At 36.4% G+C, this 25,418-nt stretch overlaps 1 protein-coding gene across 11 annotated transcripts in view; it reads left to right on the plus strand.

Annotated features, from left to right (window-relative positions):
* Dst (dystonin) overlaps positions 1-18,426 on the plus strand; it is a 345,440-nt gene extending 327,014 nt beyond the window's left edge. For 4 of the 11 annotated variants that reach the window (XM_076858540.2, XM_076858543.2, XM_076858546.2 and 1 more), the window contains 13 exons: positions 5-193; positions 1,645-1,774; positions 3,405-3,568; positions 4,274-4,436; positions 5,192-5,346; positions 5,521-5,595; positions 6,468-6,485; positions 9,278-9,395; positions 11,385-11,456; positions 12,388-12,587; positions 12,993-13,103; positions 16,199-16,322; positions 17,150-18,426. In XM_076858540.2, coding sequence (XP_076714655.2) covers positions 5-193; positions 1,645-1,774; positions 3,405-3,568; positions 4,274-4,436; positions 5,192-5,346; positions 5,521-5,595; positions 6,468-6,485; positions 9,278-9,395; positions 11,385-11,456; positions 12,388-12,587; positions 12,993-13,103; positions 16,199-16,322; positions 17,150-17,412 — 1,782 coding nt within the window. In that variant the 3' untranslated portion in view covers positions 17,413-18,426. The remainder of the gene's footprint in view (positions 1-4; positions 194-1,644; positions 1,775-3,404; positions 3,569-4,273; positions 4,437-5,191; positions 5,347-5,520; positions 5,596-6,467; positions 6,486-9,277; positions 9,396-11,384; positions 11,457-12,387; positions 12,588-12,992; positions 13,104-16,198; positions 16,323-17,149) is intronic. The other 7 variants (XM_076858545.2, XM_076858548.2, XM_076858542.2 and 4 more) reach the window with 4 other exon arrangements.
* The last annotated feature ends 6,992 nt before the right edge of the window (positions 18,427-25,418 follow it).

Below are 25,418 nucleotides of genomic sequence, written 5' to 3' on the forward strand. Positions count from 1 at the left end.
ACAGGTGCTGGCCTGGGCAAAGCAACATCAGCAAAGATTGGCAAGTGCTCTGGCTGGGCTCATTGCTAAACAGGAATTGTTGGAAGCTTTGCTGGCTTGGTTGCAATGGGCCGAAACAACACTAAGTGATAAGGATAAAGAAGTCATCCCCCAGGAGATTGAAGAGGTGAAAGCCCTCATTGCAGAACATCAGGTAAAATAAATTTAATCCTAATCCCTGGTAGTCATCACCTCCACTGTTTTCTTCCTTTTCCTGTGATGCATCTTAAAAGATTGCTTTGTGATTGTTACCTTCACTTCTTTAAACACATACTCCACAGCTCCAATCAGCTGGGCTTAAAACTCCTCTTCACAGCTACCCACTGGACTTTTGCAAAGCCTTTTTTCTTTGCTTTTTGTGAAGTTATTCCCAGGTGACACTGTCTCACAGTGGTTCCTGCACCACCTTTCTCTTCCCACTGCCAGCTCTTCTTTCTCCTGCATCTTTTCCTCAGTTCTCTACTCCTTTCAGTCTGCTCTGTCTTTTGGCAGTTTCACTCAAATCCTTGGCTTTAACTGGTACTTGTTTTATTGTTTTGTGTTGGCATTTTATCCGTCTCCCAAGATGACCATCAAATCTCCAAATATATCACATCTAAAAGGAATGCATTGTCTTTGAAAAATTACTTCTTCTGTACATCTCACTTGTTTTAATTGCGAAAAGGATGGGCATCACACTCACTGATTTATAGCTTGTTTAGTTGATAGCATTTACAGGAGAAATACTGAATGTCAGTCAATGGGTTGAGCTGTCAACATTGCCATTATTATAATATATCTTGATGAAAATCTGAGGTATCAACATGTGGAATGATCCTAAGTGCCTCAGGTCATGTTCTTTGGGACAGAGGTGTTCAAGTGGAGCTTTTCAATGTGATAAATATTCCAGAATTGTGTTTTACTTCCCCTTTTCACTCTTATCTGCCTTGCCTTTTCCCCATCACTTTTTATCAGTCTCTGCCTTACCTCAAGCCTTTGACACATATTCCAGATATTAGAATATTTAATCAGTAATAACAATAAGCCTGAGAGAAGTGACAAGAAATGTAACTGTAATATATCTTCACTTGGTTCACTTTCACCCTCCTTGAAATAGCTTGCTTATGACTTTAATACATCTACAGTTAATGTGGATACCTTATATCACTATATATCACAGGCAGCTTAAGTCTTCCAAATGTGTAGGTGAAATGTGCCTCAAAGAAACCAGTTAGCTGGGGTGTTCCTTAGGACAAATGCTCAATACAAATTCTTGTGGGGGAAAAAAATTCTTGTGGAAGAACTTGAAAGCTTGAACTTGGTTGGTGAACAGATAGGTTATTTCAGTCACACAACTGCTCCTATATTTGGCCTTTGAACTACAACAAATTATTTTTGTTTTTAATTCATTGTCTTTGCTGGCTATAACACTTTGCATTCTCTGAACATTAGTAAATGCTTTCTTATGCCGGTTTAGATATTTTTTTCACTTAAAGGTAAGACATGGTAATTTATTCTTCTTCAGAAATAATAGCCTGGCCCTTTGACCCTTGTTTTTTGTTCATTCCTAATGATAATTTAATCTAATGTACTTTTATTTAATTGATATCATTTCTTTCATTTCAGACCTTCATGGAGGAAATGACCAGAAAACAGCCTGATGTTGATAAAGTCACCAAGACCTATAAGAGGAGAGGAGCTGATCCTTCCTCTTTACAATCCCATATTCCAGTCTTGGATAAGGGACGAACCGGAAGTAAGCAGTGGTCAATTTCTTTGAAATGAAATGGTTAAATAAAATTGCATCATTTGAAATTTTGGAGCACTTAGTGATTCTACATGAGCACTCTATTTTAAAAGATTTCTTGAAAGAATACATGGGCTCAAGCATTGTGGCAACTTGTTGAAAAATAAAGAAATTGCTCTGCCTAGCTTTCTGTATTTAACTCTATGCTTGAAGTTTATCTTTCAGATTAACTAGAATAAAATAGAAAAATTCATAAGTACAGAAACCATCACTCCCTTTGAATTGTGTCATTTTTCTTCTACTATAAAAATAGCACTAATGTTGAATGAAACAAAAGTAATCATAACCTGGGTATAGTTCATAATCTAATTGTTCATTAGTGACCAGCAATCTGATAGATTTTGCCCATGTTCTTATGACTTCAGGTTCTATTTACTACTTCTCAGACAATCTGAGTCCCCCCAAATGACCTTAAAAATAATATATCTTGGAGAATATGTAAAAAAAAAAAAAAAGAAGCACAATTTGTATTGCATATTTTGTGTGTTTGTTGAGTGATGTCTTTGTTGTTTTTTTTTTTTAAAGTGGGGTCAGAGCTATTGTAAATACTATATTACATGAGGAAGAGACCAGGTAAAGTGACTGAGAGCACTGGAGGCAGGCTCCTTGGCTGCCCCCTCCACTTACCAATTGGGAGATATAACCTCAGACAGATTATTTATACTCCTTTTAAGCATCACTATCCTCTTCTGTGAAAGGGGATGATTTTAACCTCTTTGGACTGCATTGAGAATTAGATGAGCTGATCTTTATAAAGTGCTTATTGTACTTCCAGGCCTATAGTTAAATACTCAATAAATACTAGTGTTCCATATAAATCTCAGCCTGGATACTAACATCCTATGGGAGCTTGGACCAGTAATTTTTCTAGGACACATTTAACCATTTATTTAAATGAGGAAAATGCAACAATTAATAACTGTTTCGTGAAGTTATACAAAGTTGTGAAGAATGGCTAGAAAGGAGATAACTTGAGTGACTCAGGAAACTTGGATAGAGTCTGTGCACTGGAAACACACAATCTCAGTGGGAAATGGACTTGAGAGAAAGTTGGGGTCCTGGACATACTTTCACACTTGACTAGGATTAATAAAGCAACTTGCTGTGACTCTGGTGACTGCCTGGTATGTCCTGCTCTCACTTCCTCTACTTTCAGCCTTATTCTCTAAGAAGGACAGCTGGGTTTGCTGTAACTGATTCTAAGATGTGTGTCTGCCTATGAGATTTCTTTCTCTTGCCTTAACGACGGGGAAGAGCACAGGGTGTGGCATTACCACTGAAACAACATGAATTTGAAGCAGGAGCATGTTTTAAGCATAAATTTTTAGAGAGAGTTTTCTAATATTTAAATGCCCCTTTCAAGTTATGAATCTAATTTACATGAACAGTATGTGGTCCTTAATAAGTAATACAGATTTAGATCTTAACATTATGCACCATCTAAATTATAATATTTCTGCTTGCATTACCCAGTTATTAAGTTGACTCATCCTGGCTAGGAACCAAAAAAAGGCCAAGCCTTACCACCTATCAGAACGCTTAGAAACTTGCCATCCTAACTAAAGTTGTATTTTTACAGGAAAACGCTTCCCAGCATCAAGCTTATATCCCTCTGGATCACAAACACAAATTGAAACTAAGAATCCCAGGGTAAACTTACTGGTGAGCAAATGGCAGCAAGTCTGGCTCCTCGCATTGGAAAGAAGGAGAAAGCTCAATGACGCCTTGGACAGGCTAGAGGAGGTATGGAAAACTCATGTATCTCTGCCAAGTTGTTCCCCTGCCTTCATTCACTGTGACACAGTGCCAAAATTGCAATCTTCTCACATATTAGCAAACTCTTGCTCTTTGAGTGCATGTTTTACTTCTAAAATGAATACCAAGACTGTATGTTTTTATTAAAAAATTGATATATGGGATCGGGATTTAGGCAATCAATAAAGTAAAATACTCTCGTGTTTTAATAGTGAGAAGCTGACTTCTTAAGAAAGGCCCTAACTTGACATGTTTGCTGGTGGTACTACCTGGCAAATATATCCTGTGGCTTGAGATTGGGAGTTTTAGGTTCTGAAACTGGAAAATTTTCAAATGTCCAGGGAAGTTAAGAGAGTGGCTTGACAGTGTGGGGTGAGACAGAGCATGGAGTTAGGTGAGAAGTATTGAAGTGGGTCTGTGCCTTTCATTATGCACAGGACTAGTGCTGGTACGTTGGAGCAGACCACTGTTGTGACTTTGGTGTTATCAGAAATTTTCAGTTTAAGTTTTTAGGGATAAACACAGCACAGATAAAATGTTTCTGAACCCCCTTGGCAAGATCATACCTTTCTTTGAAATGGGATAGAGATGTGTATTACCTGGAGAATCATTAGAAATAACTCCATTCCTATAGTCTAAGATACAGTTGGAGTTTAGCATTAACCTAGCTCAGATACCTTGTATCCTTTTCAGCTGAGGGAATTTGCTAACTTCGATTTCGACATCTGGCGCAAAAAATATATGCGGTGGATGAATCATAAGAAATCTCGAGTGATGGACTTTTTCAGGAGAATTGACAAAGACCAGGATGGGAAGATCACCCGGCAGGAATTCATTGATGGAATTCTTTCCTCAAGTAAGTGCCAGGAGTCATGACATTAACTGTGGTCATTTTTAGGCAAATGAGCACAGTGTAAAAGTGTGGACCCAGCAAATAAAGCATTGCCTTTACACTTGTTAGAAAGTCACCACCATGCAAAACAAGTGTCTGGGGAACTCTGTGGTTCTGAACTTGGGTATGCTTATTAGTTGTGTGACCACACATGTGTTCCTTCACTAAAGCTGTGTCCTTGCTAGTGTAATAATTTTCATGTTTGATTTTTGGTTTTTTTTTTTTTGTGTGTGTGTGTGTGTTGCCTGGCATATATTAGGACATCAATAAATGCAGGTCCCTTTCAATTTTCATGATAATTCACATTGTCATTAATAAGACATTAGTACCCCATAAAATATCTGGTTTTTTGTTTGACACTTCAGTTGTTTGTGTGTAGTTTCCCTAACATATGCTGCTAGAAGGCATTCTTAATGTAAATTTCAAACCAATTGTTCCTTAAGTAGGGTAGTTGTTGAACCATATGAAATTGCCAATGTTAAACAGTTTCAACTACAGAAACACCTTCCTTTGATTCGCCCCAATGGTACTTAAAGATAAATTTCAGATCACATATACAAATGTCCATTTGTTATGATATAAATTAGTTTTTGAAAAGCATTTTGCATATTTGATCACCATGATTGTCTAACCCGGGCACACTGAGATTAGGATGTGAAATGGAGAATGGCTTGAGAATTAACAAGTTACCTTCTTACTATCGTTTTATAAAATTCTAGAGTTCCCCACCAGTCGCCTAGAGATGAGTGCAGTCGCAGACATCTTTGACAGAGATGGTGATGGATACATTGACTACTATGAATTTGTAGCAGCCCTTCACCCAAATAAAGATGCATATAAACCTATCACAGATGCTGACAAAATTGAAGATGAGGTACTCATTATCTTTCCACTGCCTATAAAAATAATAGTGTGTTCTTCCAGGACATCATGTGCAATTCATACAACCATTTTATTTATTTCCACTTTAGTTCTTGTGTCAAAGTTGTAAGGATTCCACTGTGTAATATTAACTTTAAAGTGAATATTTCATCATTGTTTTTGGCAGGTGACAAGGCAGGTAGCTAAGTGTAAATGTGCAAAACGATTTCAAGTTGAACAGATTGGTGATAACAAGTACAGGGTAAGTTTTCCAAATAACTTCATAGTTCCTTTAAAGGATATAAATTGAAATTTGTGTACCATTTGATCTGCCTTGTTTTCCAGGAATACTAATTATTTTTACATACCAAAATTTAATGGCATATGAAACTTCTACTTTTACTATTTTAAGTTATGTAGAGATACCCTTCATTTTTTAATTAGGATGTATCCTTGACATTTGCAACATGAACATTACTTTTAATAGAGAAAATTTTTCACAATAAAACACTCCAATCTCATATATTTCTGTTGTTGCTTCACACAATTTTATAAATCATATTACCATTCTGATTAGAGGTAAATTCCAGATTTCAAATAGAAAAGCTATTCCAAAGCATAACCACAAAGCTAAAAAGGTTGACTCATTTTTATAAATATGAATAAGAGGCAATATTTTTTCCATTTACACAGTAATTTTTGCTTTTATTCAAACTCTCAACTTGGTTCATTAAAACAGAAGAGCAATGTGACTTCATCATTTTGTCTTTTTTAATTTTCCTTTTTGGAACATCTCTTATATGTAGTAGCTAGATGGGAAATGTGCTGAGTTTCCCTTTGTGAATTTACAACTGCAACATTATTTCTTTTTTATACTCTCATATTGATAAAAATTCATTTGTATATTCAAACTTTAAATTTAAAATCCTCAGTATTTTCAGTAAAATTGTAGAGGAAATTTTCTGGTTATTTGGTTTGAAGTTGGGAGACCTGGGTACCTGCACATCTCTAAACTAGATACTATATCCAGAAGCCCAGAGTGTGAGAGTGTGTGTGTGTATTCTCAAGTCACATAGAAAGTTTCCTGTTGAACTAATTGTGTCTTTCTTCCATTTTTCATTTTTTTTTTATCAGTTCTTCCTGGGAAATCAGGTATAAACCAGTGGAATGTATTCTCAAGTGCCCAATGATTTTTCTTTTTCTTTTTTTTTTTTTTTTTTTTTTACCTTTAATTCATAGTCCTTAAAGCTTGCCCTGGCCAATCTTCCCATGCTGCCTCCCTAGCTACTACATTGTTGGTTGGCGTGGTGTTTCTGTCAGCGCTATAAGGGTCCTTGATCCAGGATTCCTTTTTGCCTTGTGTCTCAAATGAGGAGATTACTTTTAAGCAAACCAGATAATGAATTGTTACATAGTTGGCTACACTATTAACAAACGTAATTTTCAATTCTCCTGTTTAATAATGCTATAAGTATATATTTATGCAAGTATTTATTGGAACACAAATTTAATTCTCCACACATCTCTATGTTTCATTATTTAGGATGCATGGTGTGCAGTGGCAGAGAAGGATCAGCATCAGGCAGTGGCATGAGAAGACCCAGTACTAAGAGGTCTCCATGTCATTCAGCCACAAGTAACATGCAGCTATTTTCAAGGCTGCTGTTTTCCATTTGCCCTAAATGATTGATTTAGGGCTTTCCATCCTCTGAATAGATATAGTAACTCTGCAGGTTTTAGGTGATGCCATTGCTTCTGAGGAAAATTATCATATGTAATATACAAAACCTTTTTTATGACAACTTGACCAAATATAAATTGCCTAGTGACATTATAGCATAGTCATTTCAAAACTGAAGGCAAGAGAAATTGTTTTGATTTAAACATATTAAAGTTTAATTTTTTTAATTCATTCTTTTGTAAAGAACAGTACTATCTAATTTACCTAACAATATCATATTAGATATTATTACTCTGGCATTCCATTTTTAATCAATATTATATCTTATGTTTCAAATACCTCTTAACCCATCTATTGTAGGCAAATAATTTAAATAGAAATATTCACTTATTTTGAGTATATTTTCCAGGAAATATTTTTAATTACTATAATCATTGTACATATTTACATATTGATAATTTGATACAGGTACATGTATGCAATGTATAAGGATCAAATCAGGGTAAAGTTTCCATTAGTGTTACTTTTTTACATTATTGTTATCCTCTGAGTCAGCAAGTGGGTTGGCATCTTGTATTTGTGGAAAGAGTAAGATAAATACTTACCTCCAGAGTTGTAATTTTCTAGAAACACAATGAACAAGATGAATCTGGTTTTTTCTTGTCTCACAATTTGCCTATTGGGAAAATTAGAAAAATTCTGAAGACAAGGTTAGTTGTCTGGAGAATGCCTTTTTAAAATAAAATTGAAAATTACTTATTTAATAGAGCTGAAATATCTCTACAAAAGTTATTTTCTTAAAAGCTTTTGTTTGGAACATAATCTTGGAATTATCTGGTTCCTTAAGGGTAATTTTCTTTAAATCCCCTCCTTTCCCTTTGCTTATTAGCAGCACCAAATTTTTTTCTAACAAAATAAACATTTTCATTTTTAAACTCACATTTATATTTCAGGAACAGGTTCACTGATAAGAACATTTAAGTCTCAGTGTTTAAAAATCAGATTTAGAAATAGTTATTTACAAGGTCTGATATAAAATGCATGAGTTCCCGCTGGTGCCTTTTACATTCTTCCCAGTTCTTTCTGAGTTTCTTTTGAGTTTTAGGATCTTGACTGTGAATAGGTTGGTTTTGTTTAGGGTTCTCTTACAGAAATCTAATACTGAAGCTTACTGAAAAGTAGCAGAGGGTTCCTATATAAAGTTTTCTGTTTACCACAGTAAGCTCAGACAAGTAGTTGATGTCGCAATTGTATCTTCCCTGCTTTAAAAAGAAACTATTTATATTTAATTGTTCATTTTGCTTTGGTATCTGCTGGGTTGGCAGCCATGAAATCTAGTATGGTGGTTTTCATAAGTTGGACATGAGCCTATTAGAAGTGATTTATAACTGTAAAATCATTTCTCACAGGCTTTCAAAACAAATAAACTTATGTTCAGAACTACCTATAATGTAGCATTTATTTAAGACTTGCAAAATCTGTAGCATATCCCAAGTAATTGGCCGTTCATGGAAAGGGCAAGAAAAAAATGATTTGCTTGTTAGTCTCAAGTATTATGATACAAATACCTTTAAGAGAACCCCATTTAGTTTTTAAGAGCCGTATCATTAATATTTTGCTAGTGGCTATTCTAATATTATGGTGATCTAAAGTGGCATATTAATTCAACCTTTAAAAAGTTGGTTTGCCAGATAATTAGGGATAGAGACGTTTTAGTTGATTATGAATTTTTTATTAGTCATACATATTTATTACATTATTTTCCATGAGTCAAAATTTTTAAAATGAGTTTATTTCTCCCACATATTTGAATGGAAAATAGTTTTCATGTAAGACACAATTCTAATGAAGATGAATCAGTTTATTAAATGTGCCATAGAATCATCTTATCTTGTATAAGCCTTCAGCAAGTAGGCCAGTGCTTATTTTTATAGCTGTGTTTAGTTTCTAGAAACAATTTCCTATAACTGCCTTACTAATATTGATTCTGTCATAGGAAAGAAAAATAATTTTTAGAATAGAGCTTTGATATTATACTTGATAACCTTTGTAATCTTTTCCCAATCTGTTTCCTCTGGGCTAAATCCGCATGCAGCAGTCTAACGCAGATCATGACAAACCCCTTTTTCTGAGATTTTACTAATCGCTGTGAACTAAGCAAGAAATCAAAGTTGGTTGCTTAAGCTACTTCAGATTGCACATCATCCTTTACTTTAGAATTATTTTTTGACAATTAGAGATGCTTTCTTTCTTCTCTGCACAGTTTGGAGACTCCCAGCAGCTGCGACTAGTTCGGATCCTGCGAAGTACAGTGATGGTTCGAGTCGGAGGAGGATGGATGGCGCTCGATGAGTTCTTAGTGAAAAATGATCCATGCAGGGGTAAGGAGACACTCATGTCAAGACGACACCACAAAAGCACAAGCTCGCATTGTTTTCTAGCACCGAAAACATTCTGAGCATAATTGGGGTGTTTTATTCTAGCAGTGAATGTTTCACATTGGTCTCTCAGCCTTAAGTTCCTGAACAACTGTGGCAGTCACACAAACCATGTTCTTCTTAGTTTTTTATTTGTTACTACTTCAGACATGTAGGTAGGAAATACTAGATTAGATTTTCTTCATGAGACCCTCTGTTCTGCAGTTTTCAAAATGAATACTTAACTTGCAAAGGAAAGATTCTGTCTGCCATTATGTAACAAGGTAGGTGATGAAGACTAAAGGTTCTGGGTAGTGAAGTTCCAAAGTCAGAGTTTTTAACAACTTGATGGGGTGGTGAGGCAAGGAGTACTTAAAATTTTAAAAGATAATAATGAACTGCTAATTTTACTCTTACTTTCAAGTTGCAGGTTAGAATATTAAAAATATAAATTTAATATTTATATTTTATAATATAATACTATATATTATATAATAATATGTAATCATATTATAATATATAATATATAACATAAAAATAATTGTTCCCTATTTACCAACCTGAGAGTCCTAGGTTAGCTTTTCCTATTTTCAGATTCTATAGTCAGTTGTTAAATTCTTAATTGATTTACATTATAAGTGAACATTTGATTGAGATTTCAGATTAGGTGTCATCTACTGAGTGGCACATTTTCCTGACTTTGTAAAAAGAAACAGTAGAATTATGATTTGCTTTAACCTGTGAGCTTATTGTAGTTGTTTTTAAAGGTCTGTGCCAGCGCTGCCTATTAGGAAAAGAATATGTGAGACCAAAGATCCTCCAGTGGGGTCCCTGGGTTTCTATCCCAGTAACTAAATACACAGATCTATCAGAATCAGCAGGCCTGTCTGCCAAGGCTGCCGTGCATTGTTATATAGTCATACGCAGTAGCTCTGGCCTCCATAGACTAAAAGTATACCTAAAAAGAAAAGTAAAATAAGAATAAAAACTCCTATTTTATCATAACAGTCATGAATCACTTAAAACAATAGAGATATGTTCTGAGAAATACATTATTAGGTGATTTCATTATTGTGCAAACATGAGATGTTCTTACACAAACCTACATGGTATGGCTCGCTGCACACCTGGCTGCTATATGCAATACATGTGTAGGTATACACATATGTACATATATGTGTATGTGCATGATATAACGTATTGTGCCTAGGGCCAAGACCAAAAAGCAACTTAAGATTAAATTAAGCTCAGGAGAAAATAATGCCACCAAGAGGTGCAGTTAACATGAGATGATACAGAAGGGTGCTGCTGGCATAATAACATGGCATACTGTCTTCCAGCATGCTTTACTTTTTTAATATGTGAAAGGAATACACTCATTTTAAAGTGACAATAAAAATACGGTATGGTAAATCAACAAACAAGTGATTTTTTATTGTCATCAAGCGTTTTGTTCTATGCATAACTATGTGTGCTATACTTTTATACTAGTGACAGTGTAAATAGGATTGTTTATGCCAGCATCATCACCAATGTGGGTAATTCATTGCCCTATGTTACAATGGCTACAACATTAGGGTGGCCACAGTCTTAATGGAACACCATTGTATATGCAGTCCATCGTTGACTGTGACATCATTATGTGGTGCATGACTGCATTTTGGAAATAAAGCAGCCTAAAGTAAAATGCAGCTCTACTTATGAAACAAATTCAAATGTATACAGTTGTGTTGGGATGCTTAGTAAAGTTAGCATGGCTGTGGCAAAGTCTTTCAGATGTTGTTCTTGTTGAGTCAGACCTTTGAGGGCTTCTTTTCCTTATGCAACTTTTCTTCTAAAATGTGCTAAAGGCTGGATCTGAGCACCTTTTGCATATTCAACTACTGTACTTTGTTTCTTCTCCTGCTAACAGTATTCTTTAATGTGATTGGTATCCTGTGTCATTTTTTCTAGTTCATCATCATGGGAGTAAAATGTTACGTTCGGAATCAAACTCTTCAATTACTACTACTCAGCCTACTATAGGTTGGCAACCCCTCTCTTTGCCTCTGCCTCTTTCCTTTTCTCTTTCCTACTTTTACATTCTTGCTTTAATCATTTTTTTAAATATAACATGCTTCATTCATTGCGTATGGCTTAACTCATATCCAACTGAGCTGGTGCTTCCAAATTTAAATTCCGAAACTGTAACACATCCCGGTGTGTTGCAAATGCAGGTGTCACATAAGTGATCAAATACATGCTGACACTTGGCCCATTGGGTTCTCGTGGCGCGTTCTCCATGTGCATATGTGTTTGTATGAGTGCTGCATCACTGACTACCTAACAAACAGATCCTTGGGTCTGGTGTTTGTTATTGCATGTTGGTAAACAGTTTTTTAAGGCATAAAATAAAAATACTAGCTGCCTCATTTCAGTGAAAAATCTGGAAGTTTATGTGTTGTCACCATGACTAATGAGCCATCTCTCATTCTGTGTAATTCTATTGTTTAATTAATCCCAGTGTTAAGTACTGGCATTCTCCTGACCTCAATGTTACATGCAAAAGACACAGTCCCTGCCTTCCTGGCTTGTCTTCTTGGTGTGGTGAAAGGGTAATGAAACCATGTGGGCATCAGTAACTGGTGGATTAACAGTATTTTAGCATGAGCTTTCCATTTTCATGCTGACTCTTTCTTTTATAGTGGTTATTTTTGCTGGTGTCTAGTGTTAGAATAAGCACACTTTTTTCCTCCTCCCCAAACTCACTTGTATCCAAAAGGAATGCATTGTAAAGGAATGCATTTAACTTTTTGTTATGCTGAGTTGGAGTTGGCATGGCAAAAAGATGTTCTTGAAATTCTCAGCGTGATCTCTGGTGCCGCTGTGGTCATTCTTTCCATAACAATTGAATACCTCTTCTTTTCCTTGTGTGTGTGTGTGTGTGTGTGTGTGTGTGTGTGTGTGTGTTTTCCAGCTAAGGGAAGAACCAACATGGAGCTGCGTGAGAAGTTCATTTTAGCGGATGGTGCCAGTCAGGGTATGGCTGCTTTCCGACCCCGGGGACGCCGATCCGGGCCTTCCTCACGAGCAGCTTCGCCCAACAGATCCACTTCTGTGTCCAGTCAGGCTGGCCAGGCAGCCTCCCCACAAGTCCCTGTCACCACCACACCCAAGGTAGGACTCCAGAATGAAATTCTTTCCTTCTCCAAAGTAGCCAATGTCCTGAGTGTATACCTTTGAATGTTTTAGGTCTCTAGAATTTTTAAGATTAACTGTTTCCATGTATGTCCCTTCTCATGATATAGGAAATTAAGGACTTTTAAAAAATATATATACCTAGTGGCCCATACAGAGATTAGGGGCTTTTTAATCTTTCAGATTTATTTGATTTTTCTTTTTGAATTTCATTCTCTTTTTTGTTGTTGTTGTTATGTGTATGATTTGCCATCAGAGCTTTCTACTTATTTTTAATTATTATTATTCTGACTGTGAAATGTGATTCTCTGCTATGAATATCTCTTTCTGTGCTTTGTTTTTACCTGCTGTCCTTTACATTTGATTTGCCATTGTTCCATACAGATTCTCCATCCTTTAACACGCAATTATGGTAAACCATGGTTGACAAACAGCAAAATGTCAACTCCTTGTAAACCAGCAGAGTGCTCAGACTTTCCCGTGTCATCTGCAGAGGTATTGTAAGGCCCAAGATGCCAGTATTAATAGTCCCATTTAACTGAAACTTACCACCCACTAACACTGCTGCACCACTCCCTTCCTGTATTTACTTTTGATAATGCTACATCTTTTTATAGATTTCTGTGAAATAAGCATCAGCCTGGCAGTTCTGAGAAGAGTAAGGAGAGTAAGTTCTGAGAGAGTAAAGAGTTAACAGAAAAGACAGTGGCAGCTTGCCCTAGTCACACCTGCAGGCTCTATGATTCCTTTGCTTTTTTATTCTCACCTATACTTAATTCTACTTTCTCTCTTAAAAGAGTGAAATACCAGCCTTGCTAAAATATCCAGACCTCAGTAAAATTTCTTTTAAAGCTGATGGAATGCTTTCACTGATAGACATAATTTGGACAAGAAAGGCAACATATCCCTTTTAGATAGGAGTAAGAAGTAGTATCATTTGGAAGAGAATCAGTTAAAAGAATTCCAAGCTAGGCATAGTGGCATGCACCTGGAATCCCAGATACTTTAGGAGACTGAGGCAGGAGCCTCAGTATAAGTTCAAAGTCAGCCTGGGCAACATTGGGAGATCCTGTATCAAAATAAAATATACAAAGAACTGGGGATGTAGCTCAGAGGTAGAGCACCCCTGGATTCAAAGTACTACAAAGAAGGAAAAAAGTGAGAAAAAAAAAAAAACTTTAGCAAGTGTACACTCTGGGCATGGTCCTTCTCAATGTCCTTTGCATTTGTTTCTGCCCAGCACCACTGGGTAGATGTGACAAGTCCTGTGATCTATGCAGGAGGTCAGAGGGGTAGGCAAGGAAATAACCTGTGATTTTCAAAAAGCATCTTTATCAGATTTGAAGGACTGATATTTTTGAAGGATGCTTTTATATCTCAATATAGCATGACATAGGAGAATAAGATATTTAGGGAACATAAAATTTGCCAAGATTGACTCTCATCTGAGAGTCATATGTAGTTAAAAGTCAACCATGTATCTTTTTGAGAAACTTCTCCATGAAATAACAATCATAGGCACCAAATAATCACCTCTTTGATTAAAGTGACAGTAATTAGGGGAATCCCTAAACATCTTTTCTTAAAATAAAGGAAGTATTTCATCTTAATGATCAAGTGTATCTTAAAAGTCCACTTGACTTTTGTATGAAGAAATATGGTACCTTTACAAAGTCCTTTGTGCTTTTCAAAATACTTTCCTATCTCACAACAGTAAGTTGTAGGCAGAGAAAAGTTCATTACCTTCACAATTTGATGGCAGTTCTGCCACTGCTAGGTGGTAGGACTGAGGCAGAAACACCCCATTCATCAGCTTTTCCTCATTCCTTGCTCTTCCTGCCCCAACCCCTATGCACCCCCACCTTTTTTCTTCTAGGTGGAGAATATTAGTTTCATAGATTAGTTATGGAGTTTTCTGTCAGTCATTGGATCTACAGTAGCAAAAACTGAGAAAGGTTTAAAGAATCTGAAGTGACATTTTAGCATTTGTTTTAAATATTTAGGGCTAAGATGCTGTGTTCTAATTTTTTTTTTTAAGTAGAAACTGCCTAAAATTAAAGTCTGTTGTTCGCACTAAAAAACTGTCTCATTTCAAATTACCATAAAAATAAAAACCAGAGCTGGGATTGTGGCTCAGCAGTACAGTGCTTGCCTAACATAAGTGGGGCACTGGTTTGATCCACAGCACCACATAAAAATAAATAAATAAAGGTATTTTGTCCACCTACAACTAAAATATATATAAAATAAATAAAAAATTAATAAAAACCAGCCAACCAGACAAACCAAGAATATATCTTCATGGAACGAGTCTATGATAATAAATCAAAACAAGGCAATCTGAGAAGAATGATTTTGGTAATTGACTTCTACCACTTTAAGTGATACACTTCATAACCTGTGGTCAGTCTCTGTTGACTGTTGAGATTCTTTGTAAGAGAGGAATTTAACCATATCAGCTAGACTTGGAGCAAATCACTTCCTCCCTTGGGCCCTGATATTTTACATTTATTGAAAGGTGGGTGATTAATTATGGTTATATGTGTAAAAGTCTTCTGAAAACTTGAGCACTGTATGTGAACCATGTATAAACACTATGCTTAAGTGTGTATGACATACATATGTAGATGAATGGTAGGAATATTACATTCATATTAATAAATACAGCTCTGACATATCAGGTGGTCCTGCATATGTTTTATTAAGCATTGAAAACTTTAAGAGGAAATTAGTTATTTTATGAATGTACACATAATTTGTATAGATTTATTTTCTCCAAATAGCTCCTTGGCTTTGTGTTCATTCATTGAGGAATGTGATGCTGCTTGTATTCCTCAAGAGACTTATTTGTTTTTTAAACTTGGGCAGAATTTTCAAAATGTTGTCAAAATCTGGGAAAATGCCATGATTTTAGACTTATCATAGAATTATACAATTGCTTCAGCCATTCTCTACAAATTCCTGTAGCATTTTAAAAGAATTATGCCCAAATGTCCCCTACGAATCTTGTATGTAAGGACTATAGAAAGTGACAGAGCCAAGAAGTGAAGTGACGTGGTGGTACTAACCTGTAAAACATCCCTCTTTCTTTTTGCAGTTAAGTCTGTTTAACCAGTGGCCGTCTAGGCATTGTTTATGTACTTCTTCTATTTCTGTTTATTTCTGCCTAATTCCTTAAAAGAATTGGAAGCAACAGAATGTCCCCTTCTCTTCACCAGGCGGTTGCCATCCTGTGGCAATAACTCTCTTAACTCTGTAATATTCACTGACAGTCTAGAAGATACTAATGTACTCACAGTTCAATTTGTCTTGTTTTCCTTGCTGTTACTTTTGTATTCTACTGGGGACCTCCATTTTTGTGTTTTTATTTCAACCAGGAATCCATTTTCTTTAAAAGGTTTCCTTCAAACTCTGGCTGAAAGTTAATGGTTGGGGAAGGAAAGTAGGCGCCCTATGCCTTGTTCAATTGTAAAGTTCCCACCTCCTGAAGGGGTCTTGTATAGGTTCCCACCCATTCATAAAGTGGTGTCAGTGGAATGTCATGGTGCACGAGCAATATCTTGAAATGTCTCTCCACTGGTTTAACGCAGGGAACACCAATACAGGGAAGCAAACTTCGACTTCCAGGGTATTTATCAGGGAAAGGCTTCCACTCCGGAGAGGACAGTGGCTTGATAACAACCGCAGCTGCCAGAGTCCGAACACAGTTTGCTGGTGAGTGTGGTGCATTTCTTTCTTTAAAGGCTTTTGCAATATGATGAACTGAAGATTATAGTCCCTAGTCCCCTTTCTTCCTAATTGGGAAAGAAATTTTGAATTGGCAATGCAGTGTTCTTTTGAAATAGCATGTAGCCCCAATCCTCTAATAAAGGTAGGTAATAAATGAGTCATGGGAGCAAGTGACTAAGAAAATCCTTTGGGAAAGCATCAAAGAAAGATGGGAGAATGACTACAGGCCAGAAGAAAAAAAAAAAAAAAGCACTGCTTCACACTGGAAGCCCGTAGCTCTTCTGCTTGCTCAGAGATTGTACAGAGCTGTTTGGGGTGGTTGGAAAAACCCATCCACACCAAGCCTTATGCCAGTGCCTCTTACATTTCTTCACAGAGTAGTGAACCTGTGAAGAAATGTAGTGAACTACTAACCCCTGAGTTCTAAACTCAGCAAATGTCATGTTTCTGTAGAGTTTCGAGTCTTCTCTTTTAAATTCCTGCATTCTTTGAGTTACACCTAAGAGTCTGCTCCATGTGACAGGGTTACACGTGCTACCCTTTAGTAAGCACAATCCCAAGTGATAGGTACCTGGAATCCTGGATATGTAGGGCAAGCCCAGACTTACCTTTTATATGTGAATCTAGCTTTTGCTCTGTCACATCTTCTTAAAATAAGTCTTCTTAACCCTTGCATAATAGGAAAAAGCCATGAATCCAAAGTCTTTTCTGAGTGCCTACTAGGTGTCAGGAGAAAAATGTCCCAGGTAAAAGATGGTGTCAGGTTTCCAAGAATTGAATAAGGTTGACCCATCTCTGCCTTTTTCCCTCAGATTCCAAAAAGACTCCCAGCCGACCAGGAAGCCGAGCAGGAAGCAAAGCTGGTAGCAGGGCCAGCAGCCGCCGAGGCAGCGATGCATCAGACTTTGACATTTCAGAAATCCAGTCCGTGTGCTCAGACGTGGAGACTGTCCCCCAGACACACAGACCTTCGCCCCGAGCAGGTTCTCGGCCATCTACAGCCAAGCCTTCCAAAATCCCCACGCCTCAGAGGAAGTCACCTGCCAGCAAATTGGACAAGTCCTCAAAGAGATAGTGCAATTGGTTCCACCAAGGCCCTTCCTTATTCATTTATTATTTAAGTTTGAACGATGTAAAATATGATGTAGAAATTATTGTGAAATATTGCAAGAGGTGAGTTTAAAATTCTGAAGATGGCCTTATTTGTGTATTTGTCTTTTTATTTGATCTGTATCATTTTTTGGTCAGATATTCTGGGGTTAAAGTCACATCATATGTGATGGGGAAGAAAGAGTTTAACATGAACTAACACTTCTGCACTATATTGTGTAGAGCATACACTAAAATCAGTTACTGTACCTACAGGTAAGTCTGCATCCTCTCTGACAACCACGGCACTACATTGATAACTAACATTAAGGATACCTCATGACATTTTCTTATTTTTATGGAAATTCTGAATAGCCAAAAAATGACGCACCAGGGATATATTTTGAGATGATGTAAATGTAAACTAAGAAGTGGAAGGCAAAAGACAAACACATCCATACACAGTTCTTAAAGCAGTATCTGACAGAGAACCCACAGGAGTTTACTTCAAGCACTTACCAGTACCACAATATTCAAGTACCCTGCAGCATTTCTGTGCCATTGCTTTAAATGCGGCCAGAGGCGTCCTGGACGTTAGACCTATTATATTGTAAGAATATAATTATAAAGTGCATTCATATAAATGTGAGGTTTTCTTTCGCTTGAGTGGACAGTAGCACCTGTATCATTGAACTCATTTTGTAACAAAGCAATTTTGCTTGCAAAAAGCTATGAAATAAAACATGTCCCTTAACTACATTGCTATGGAATTAATTTTTTCCCCAGGGAAAATTGGTGTATTTTTTTATGAGCAGTATCAATTTGGAGTGACCAAAAGATACTTAAAATGGGTTTATTTTGATTTCTGAACATCTGAAATAATCATGTTCTGGTATTATATCTACCTATATTTAATAAATATATACATTTTAATTTATTATGTATACTCACATACTATAGAAAGATATTAGTATGCATTTAATAAAACATATTCACTTGACTATGGAATACCTGATTATTTAAAGTGAACTTTTTCTGTTGTTCATTAATTGGTTTTAAAAAAAGATTATATGTTTATGTTTACTAATAGTATGGCAGGCTAAATTTGGGGGACATCAAAAGGAAGTTAGAATAAGGTTAGTCACTCATTACGCAAATATTTTGAGTAAGTAAGGGCCGTGTGCTAGACACTGTTGAGACCTCTAAGGTTACAATATTCCTGCCCTCTTGCAGTTTATTAATAAGAAAGATCACTGAAAAATGAACTGAAACCAGGATATATATGACAGGATGACAGATTTCACTAAGGTAACATAGTGATATTCTTCTGACTTGTATTCATTTAAAAATCAGATTACAGAATTTTCCTAAATATGAAAATAGCATCAGATATAATTAGGATGGCTGATTATTGCTCTGGGCAATACAGGCCATGGCATTCTGTGTAACTTCATGAATTTAATTTAACAAATGGCAGTGGTGGTGTTTGGGAACAGGGATTATGTTTTTCCTGCTTGGCCTTTTTAACAGAGACCAACATTGAAAAGTCTGGAGTTTCCAATGACATAAATTGGTGCCATTTTTAAGCAGTAGTAAGTCCTTCTTTGCCAAAGCATGGGTCTCAGGTGGAAACCCGTGATGGAAAGTGTAATTCAAACCTATGAGATTAGCTGCTACATAGTCATTGCTTTTGATTATAAACATGTCATCTGAGAAGGCAGTTGGAATTTTTATTCCTGGAGAGCTTTGCATCCGATCACATTTCCACTTCAAAGACAGATTTAAGGGAATGATTTTATCTCAACCTGTTTGAATGCTACCCCTGTTAAAGAGCTAAGGATTTTCCTTTTAAGTTATAAAATAAGCTTTTTGAAAAAAGATAGGTGGTTTAAAATATTTCAGAGAAGTCTTAAGGAACTTATCAGCATTTGCCCTCATGGGAGCTTTTGAAATAGGGACGGGATGACTGATTATTTCTCTCCTCTGTGCTAATAATAATCCTGGAAACTCAGACTGAATTCTGAAGAATCCTCCTGTAAGTTTTACTGAATGCAACAGGAATGCCTCTTCCCCTGCACACGTTTCTTTTCTTTTCCTTGTTCTCTCTATTTTTTCGATTTCTTTTTAAGCAGCAGAATATTGATCCAGGTGTGGTGGCACAAACCTCTAGTCCCAGCTTCTCTGGAGGCTGAAACAGGAGGATCACTTGAGCCCAGGAGTTCCAAATCAACCTGAGTAACATAGTGAGAAAAATACATTGGAATGAACCTCAATTCTAAACCATGGAGTAGACAGTTTTTGTCTTAAAAATCAAAACTACTGGTTCTTTTATAATGCTCCTTTCTTCTGAAACAATAGCATATGTAGCATATCCTCTTTGACATCAGTACAGGAAGGAGTTGGCCTAGTAAAATCTCAGATGTGGTTAATTTTATGGCCAAGGTAGGTTGAAGGGCTTGGAAATGGCCCCAGCTGTCTAGGATTGACCTGTGAAAAAAGAAAAGGTAGGAGGAGGTGAAGAATGGATCCTATTATTGTTTTTGATTATTTTAAAACTTTATTTCAATATTCGAAGCAAGGGAAACTGAAATGAGATGCAGCTGTCTGCTCCTTTTGACAGGTTGCTTTGAAGTGCATGTTCTTTGTGATCTCCTGGGTGATCTTTTGCAAGTGCCTATTGCTTCTCTCTGTGTGTCTGATGACACTGCCACCTAGGACCCCATGAAGAAGGCAAAGACACTTCAGCTTTGTCTTTAGTACTCTAGTAACTTAATTTTCTTTTTATATATGTTAGAGATGACTTGACTACTACCAGAAACTGCTTAGAAGCAAATGAAGTCATCAACAAAGTGGGCAAGAAATGGTTCATATTGTGCTTTGAAATTTTTGACTTAACCTACAAGACTGAAATTTTGGTTGATTTTATGTACATAGACTCTCATGTCTATGTATAACATTCCTGAATATCTAGTGTGAGGGACAACAAACATAGACATGTTTTTTGTTTTTTTTTTTTTTACTACTACTACAAATGTGCAAAATTAAAACAACATGAATTTAAAACAAAGAATGTTCAAAGGATTTTTTTTTTCCTGTTTGTTTTTGTTTTTCATTCTTTTTGAAGCTGGGGCTGAACCTGGGCCTTGCACATTAAGGGCAAGTGCTCTACCACTGAGCTACACCCCAGCCCTTCAAAGGAATTTCATACTCTTAATTGTTCTTCATTATTGGAAGTTGAACACTGCATAGGAGATGAAAGTAGAGGTTAAGAAGTTTCTCAAAAGTTTTCTCCAAATAAAAACAAAACATTCTTTTAGAATGTTACTATTCTTAAAGTACAGCTACTTTGCCCCAGGGCAAAGACTAGGAGATTTGGTTCCCACAGTTTCTAACTTCTGTGCTAGTCGTCTCCAGACTTCCATGTTCCCTTTGATAAAATTTTTTCAGTAATGTGTGTGTTAGTTTCTTCTAGAGTATTTGTATGTATTTATGAATAGCTATCAAGTCTCACTAATCTTAAAGTGAGATTTAACAACATTGATGCACATGTGTATTTCAAACAGTTTTAACAGTTAAATGTTCTTAGCCAGATTTTTCTCAAATCTGATCAGATTCTCTTTGTTTTAACTCATGATGTACCTGATGAAAGACTTGGAGGAGGGGGTCATCTCTTTTTATTGTTTGTTTCTTGCATTATAAAGTGACTTCAATCCATGATTTATTTGCAGGGATCCCTTTAAGCCATTTTTTAAAGATTAGTTTGTTAAATAAAATTTTTACACTCACCCATCTTGACATAGATAGCTGTAGTTTGCTATACATTCCAAATGGAAAGTAAGGAGTTTGGGAGCTACTGGAATTTCCATTCAGCTCTTGGTTCACTTCAACATAGACTGGAGGTGAGGCTTCAAATGCTGCAGATGTCACTGGAGGGCTGGTCCACATCTTATGAAATCACCTTGATAGCATTGCAGCTTTAGAAGTCCTTATTTTAAGTTATTTCCATATTTCTACCTCTTCACAACCATCTTTTCCCAGAGAACAGAAGGAATCTCTAACATGTCTTCCTTTTTCCTCTGACACTAGGGATGCAAGGACTTGTGCACAGTGCTGGTGGTTGTATGTGATTATAACTCTGACCAGCTCTTCTATTTGGGGAAGCTGAGGGGACATGTTAACATTCCTGAAGCCACAGTTTCCAGTTGCTGCCTATCTCTTATGCTACCACAGTGACCATGTTTTGGTTATTGATTTTCTCACCTCCAGTGTTGCATCCTTCAGATAATCAGGTGGAAGAATAGGCTGGGGTGGGGATGCCTTTTGATATAAAGGAATGGGAGAAGGGATGATTAAGACAAGAGAACGTGAGAATGACATTGTACTGACTTATTTCCCTCAGCAAGCTACTTATGGTTTTCTGCCTGGAAATTAAGGAAGAGGTCACTGTTTAAGATATTAAGTTGACTAAAGAACGCTTGAAGTAGGTGAGGTTATAGATTTGCAGTTACTCAGAACTCAAGCATGCAGTCTTATTTAAGAACAGAGGGAACATAAAGTTAATTGACCTAGAGCTGGGTTTTATGCCCCATCAAGCTCAACAAGTAAAGCAGGGGATTTGAACAATGGAAGGGAGCAGAGGGCATAGGTTGCATTTTCACTTTAGAATCAGGCCTTATGGAATTCAGAGGAACGGATTTGGGAGAAAGGATCTTGATGAGAGTTTGGTCCAGAGTGATGGAAGGCTAGAGCGATGTTCATCGATGTAGAGAAGCAGATTTATGACTGACCGGAACCTGTTTTTGGATTATTGTCTAAGGGTTGAAAGAATGAATTTTGGGTAGCTTCAGTATTTCTTTAAAAATTAGTCTCAGCTGTTCCAAGTCTTCACCGATTGTGTGTGTATTATGTGTATTCACATGCGCAGGAGTGCGCACTAATAGCAGAATCCGCATGGAGAAAGCACTAATGGCCAGCCCTTAGAGTTGGGTAGAGAGTGGAAGAGTCCACTGATCAGCTGCCGTTGGTATGCTGAAGGCCCTGGGCAGGCTGAGGGATATGTGAGTGCAGTTCTGGCTTTTCACAAATGCAGGAGTCTCAGGTTCAGGAGGATAGTGTTTTAGGATGTACTCATTACATGTGGCTCTGAGCATGAATTTAAAATGGATTACCATAAAGACTACTTTTCTAAAAGGATCAGCCAGGTGGGAAAATGTGCATGATTATGTTAATTATCCAGTCTAAAAACAGCTTGTTTCAAAAGTAACCAGCCAATGGACTATGTTCTAGGCAATGGTCTAGTCACAGTTTACCTGCTTGAGAAATGACTGGTGCATTTCAAGGACTAGATAGGCTTAAAGCCATGTCTTCTTAGACTTTACAGTGACACATCTAATCACAAATTGAGTTGTTTCTCTTGGGAAATTTTGTGACAGGAAGTTTTATTTAATGCTTATATTTTTTAAGTCTCTTATTTGTGTGTCAGTTTTGGTTTATAAAATCTCTGAATACAAATATATATATATCTTATATGAGGTTCCCAATCAGTCACTGAAATAGTAGATAAGTATTATTTGACTTTTATAAATAGTAAATGAAGCCAAAGAGGTCACAGAGCCACAAAATGACTGAGCAGATAGATCTTTTTATGCCAATATCAATGTTCGTTCCACTGTGCCTTGGGATTACAACAGAGGGTACACATTCTTCTCTAAAGGTTGTCACTTTATAAGAAAGACATTACAATGGGCCTCTCTCAGGAAACCAGGCCACATCTGAATTTTGCAGAGTAGCAAACTTTTTATTAAGATTGTTGGAGGGTCTGGGGTTGTGGCTCAGTGGTAGAGCACTCGCCTAGTATGTGTGAGGCACTGGATTTGATCCTCAGCACCACATAAAGGTATTATGTCCACCTACAACTAATATATATATATATATATATATATATATATATATATATATATATATATATTTAAAAGGTGGTTGGAGACTCTTCTTTGGAGGGTTTCATTTTCCATTGTTTCATGTTACATCAAGTTATCTAGTTCCAAAAATGTAGCAACCTTATAAATTTAGTATATATATATTTTAAAAGGTGGTTGGAGACTCTTCTTTGGAGGGTTTCATTTTCCATTGTTTCATGTTACATCAAGTTATCTAGTTCCAAAAATGTAGCAACCTTATAAATTTAGTTTGCTGCATCAGATGGTCTGATCAGAGGCAGCCAATATTGAACATTCCTTTCCACTTCATTACAGGATGCACAATGAGTTCCCCTGAAAAGTTGTTCTGTCACTTAGCTATTAATTTCTGATTCCTCCTCTGCTGACAAATGGTTATCTTAAGTGTCTTACTTGAATTAGACATGTATATTCTGCCTTTTGCTTCAGTTCATTGACAATATACTTGAATAAATGGTCAAACTCTTCATTGACTTTGTCTTGGTGTGTTGTTTTCAAATCAAGTGGTTTCCAAAAATATGTTTCTGGTGTGCAGACATATATAATGTGACCTCACCAAAAAAAGATCTAATAAAGATACGTAAGGAATGACATTATGCTTTTCCTGTTTCCTTTTTGGATAGTTTGAATACAGTGTTTCACAAAGCAGTCCTATGCATTTATCCTTACTCTATCTCTCAAATATATTTCAAGTTATGTTAGTAATACTTTCATGCATGTGTTCTTTTGCTCTCTCTTAGACACCTCTGGAAATGTATCTTTTAAATGTTAGTTTAATACATCAGTGTCAGAATCATTTGCTTTTGTGAAATCATGTTTGAGAAGGACTTAATTCAGTGAGGGATTTTTATATAGTAACATTCATTTGATTATTTTGACTGCATTTTGGAAGTGGGATTTTTATTCATTCACCCCAGTGCTTAAAATAAATCGCTGATAAGTTTGTGGGTGCTTGTTATTTCAAGTTTTGGATGCCAAACTGTGCTTTCATTTTGGTATTCATAATCATAATTTTAAGCAAAAAGTCCAAAGACACTGTAAGTTATCTTTCAGTAATTCTTTTACTCTTTAAAACAAGAAATAGGATGATAACTTGTAGTATTACCTATTGCTGGATAAAGAATTGCTCTAAAACTCAGTTTTTGTGGTTAGGAATCTAGACAAGGCTTAGCTCTGCTTCAGGGTCTCATATAAGTTTGCAATTAGCTACAAATAAAGGTGTCATCCAGGAGCCACAGTCATCTTAGGGTTCATCTGGAGCTCAATCTACTCTCAAGTTCACTAACTGGTTGGTTTTATCAAGATTCTGTTCCACATGGGCTCTTGACCAAGGGCCTTAGTTCCTGCTGGTGATGAGCAGCAGGCTACCTTCCTTTCCTTGGTCCATGGGCCCTTCCAACATGGAGCTTGCAAGTGTGCAAGCCAAGAAGGCATTAAGTTCATCAGGGTGAGGTCAGAGTCTTTTATAACCTACGTTTAGAAGTGACACATCATAGTTGCCAAGCATGTCACTAGTTCCTGCCCACACTTAAGGGTATAATTACCAAGAGGTAGGAATCATTGAAGTTATCTCCAAACACTGCCTACCACAATGCTAAATCAGAAAAGCTGTACTTCAATCTCTTACTTTCATTATGTAATAAATAGGCTGGTTTAAAAATCTCTAAAATGTGTGTCTATGTGTGTGTATACGTTATATATATTATTATATAATTATAGATTTTTTTAAGTCCTTTTCACCAATCTATGGTTTAAAGGATAATTCATTAAAATTCAGTTACTGGTACAAAACAATCTAGATTGGAAAAGGAATCTTTCTTCAAAACTTCATTTTAGCAAAGAAGTTGTTTAGAATACTTGGAAATCAACAATGAAAGCATCCAAGCAAAGATTGTCTATCACAAGGCACATTGAAAACAAGCAATGGATGGATGGGGTGAAGACTGCAGGTTGGAAACTCACTCGAATCTAATGTATCCCATCTTAGTTAAGTGTTGACTTACCTAATTTTCTTCTAACTTCCTTCCTTTATTAC

This window comes from Callospermophilus lateralis, chromosome 6 (assembly GCF_048772815.1).
Source record: "Callospermophilus lateralis isolate mCalLat2 chromosome 6, mCalLat2.hap1, whole genome shotgun sequence".
Lineage (NCBI taxonomy): Eukaryota > Metazoa > Chordata > Mammalia > Rodentia > Sciuridae > Callospermophilus > Callospermophilus lateralis.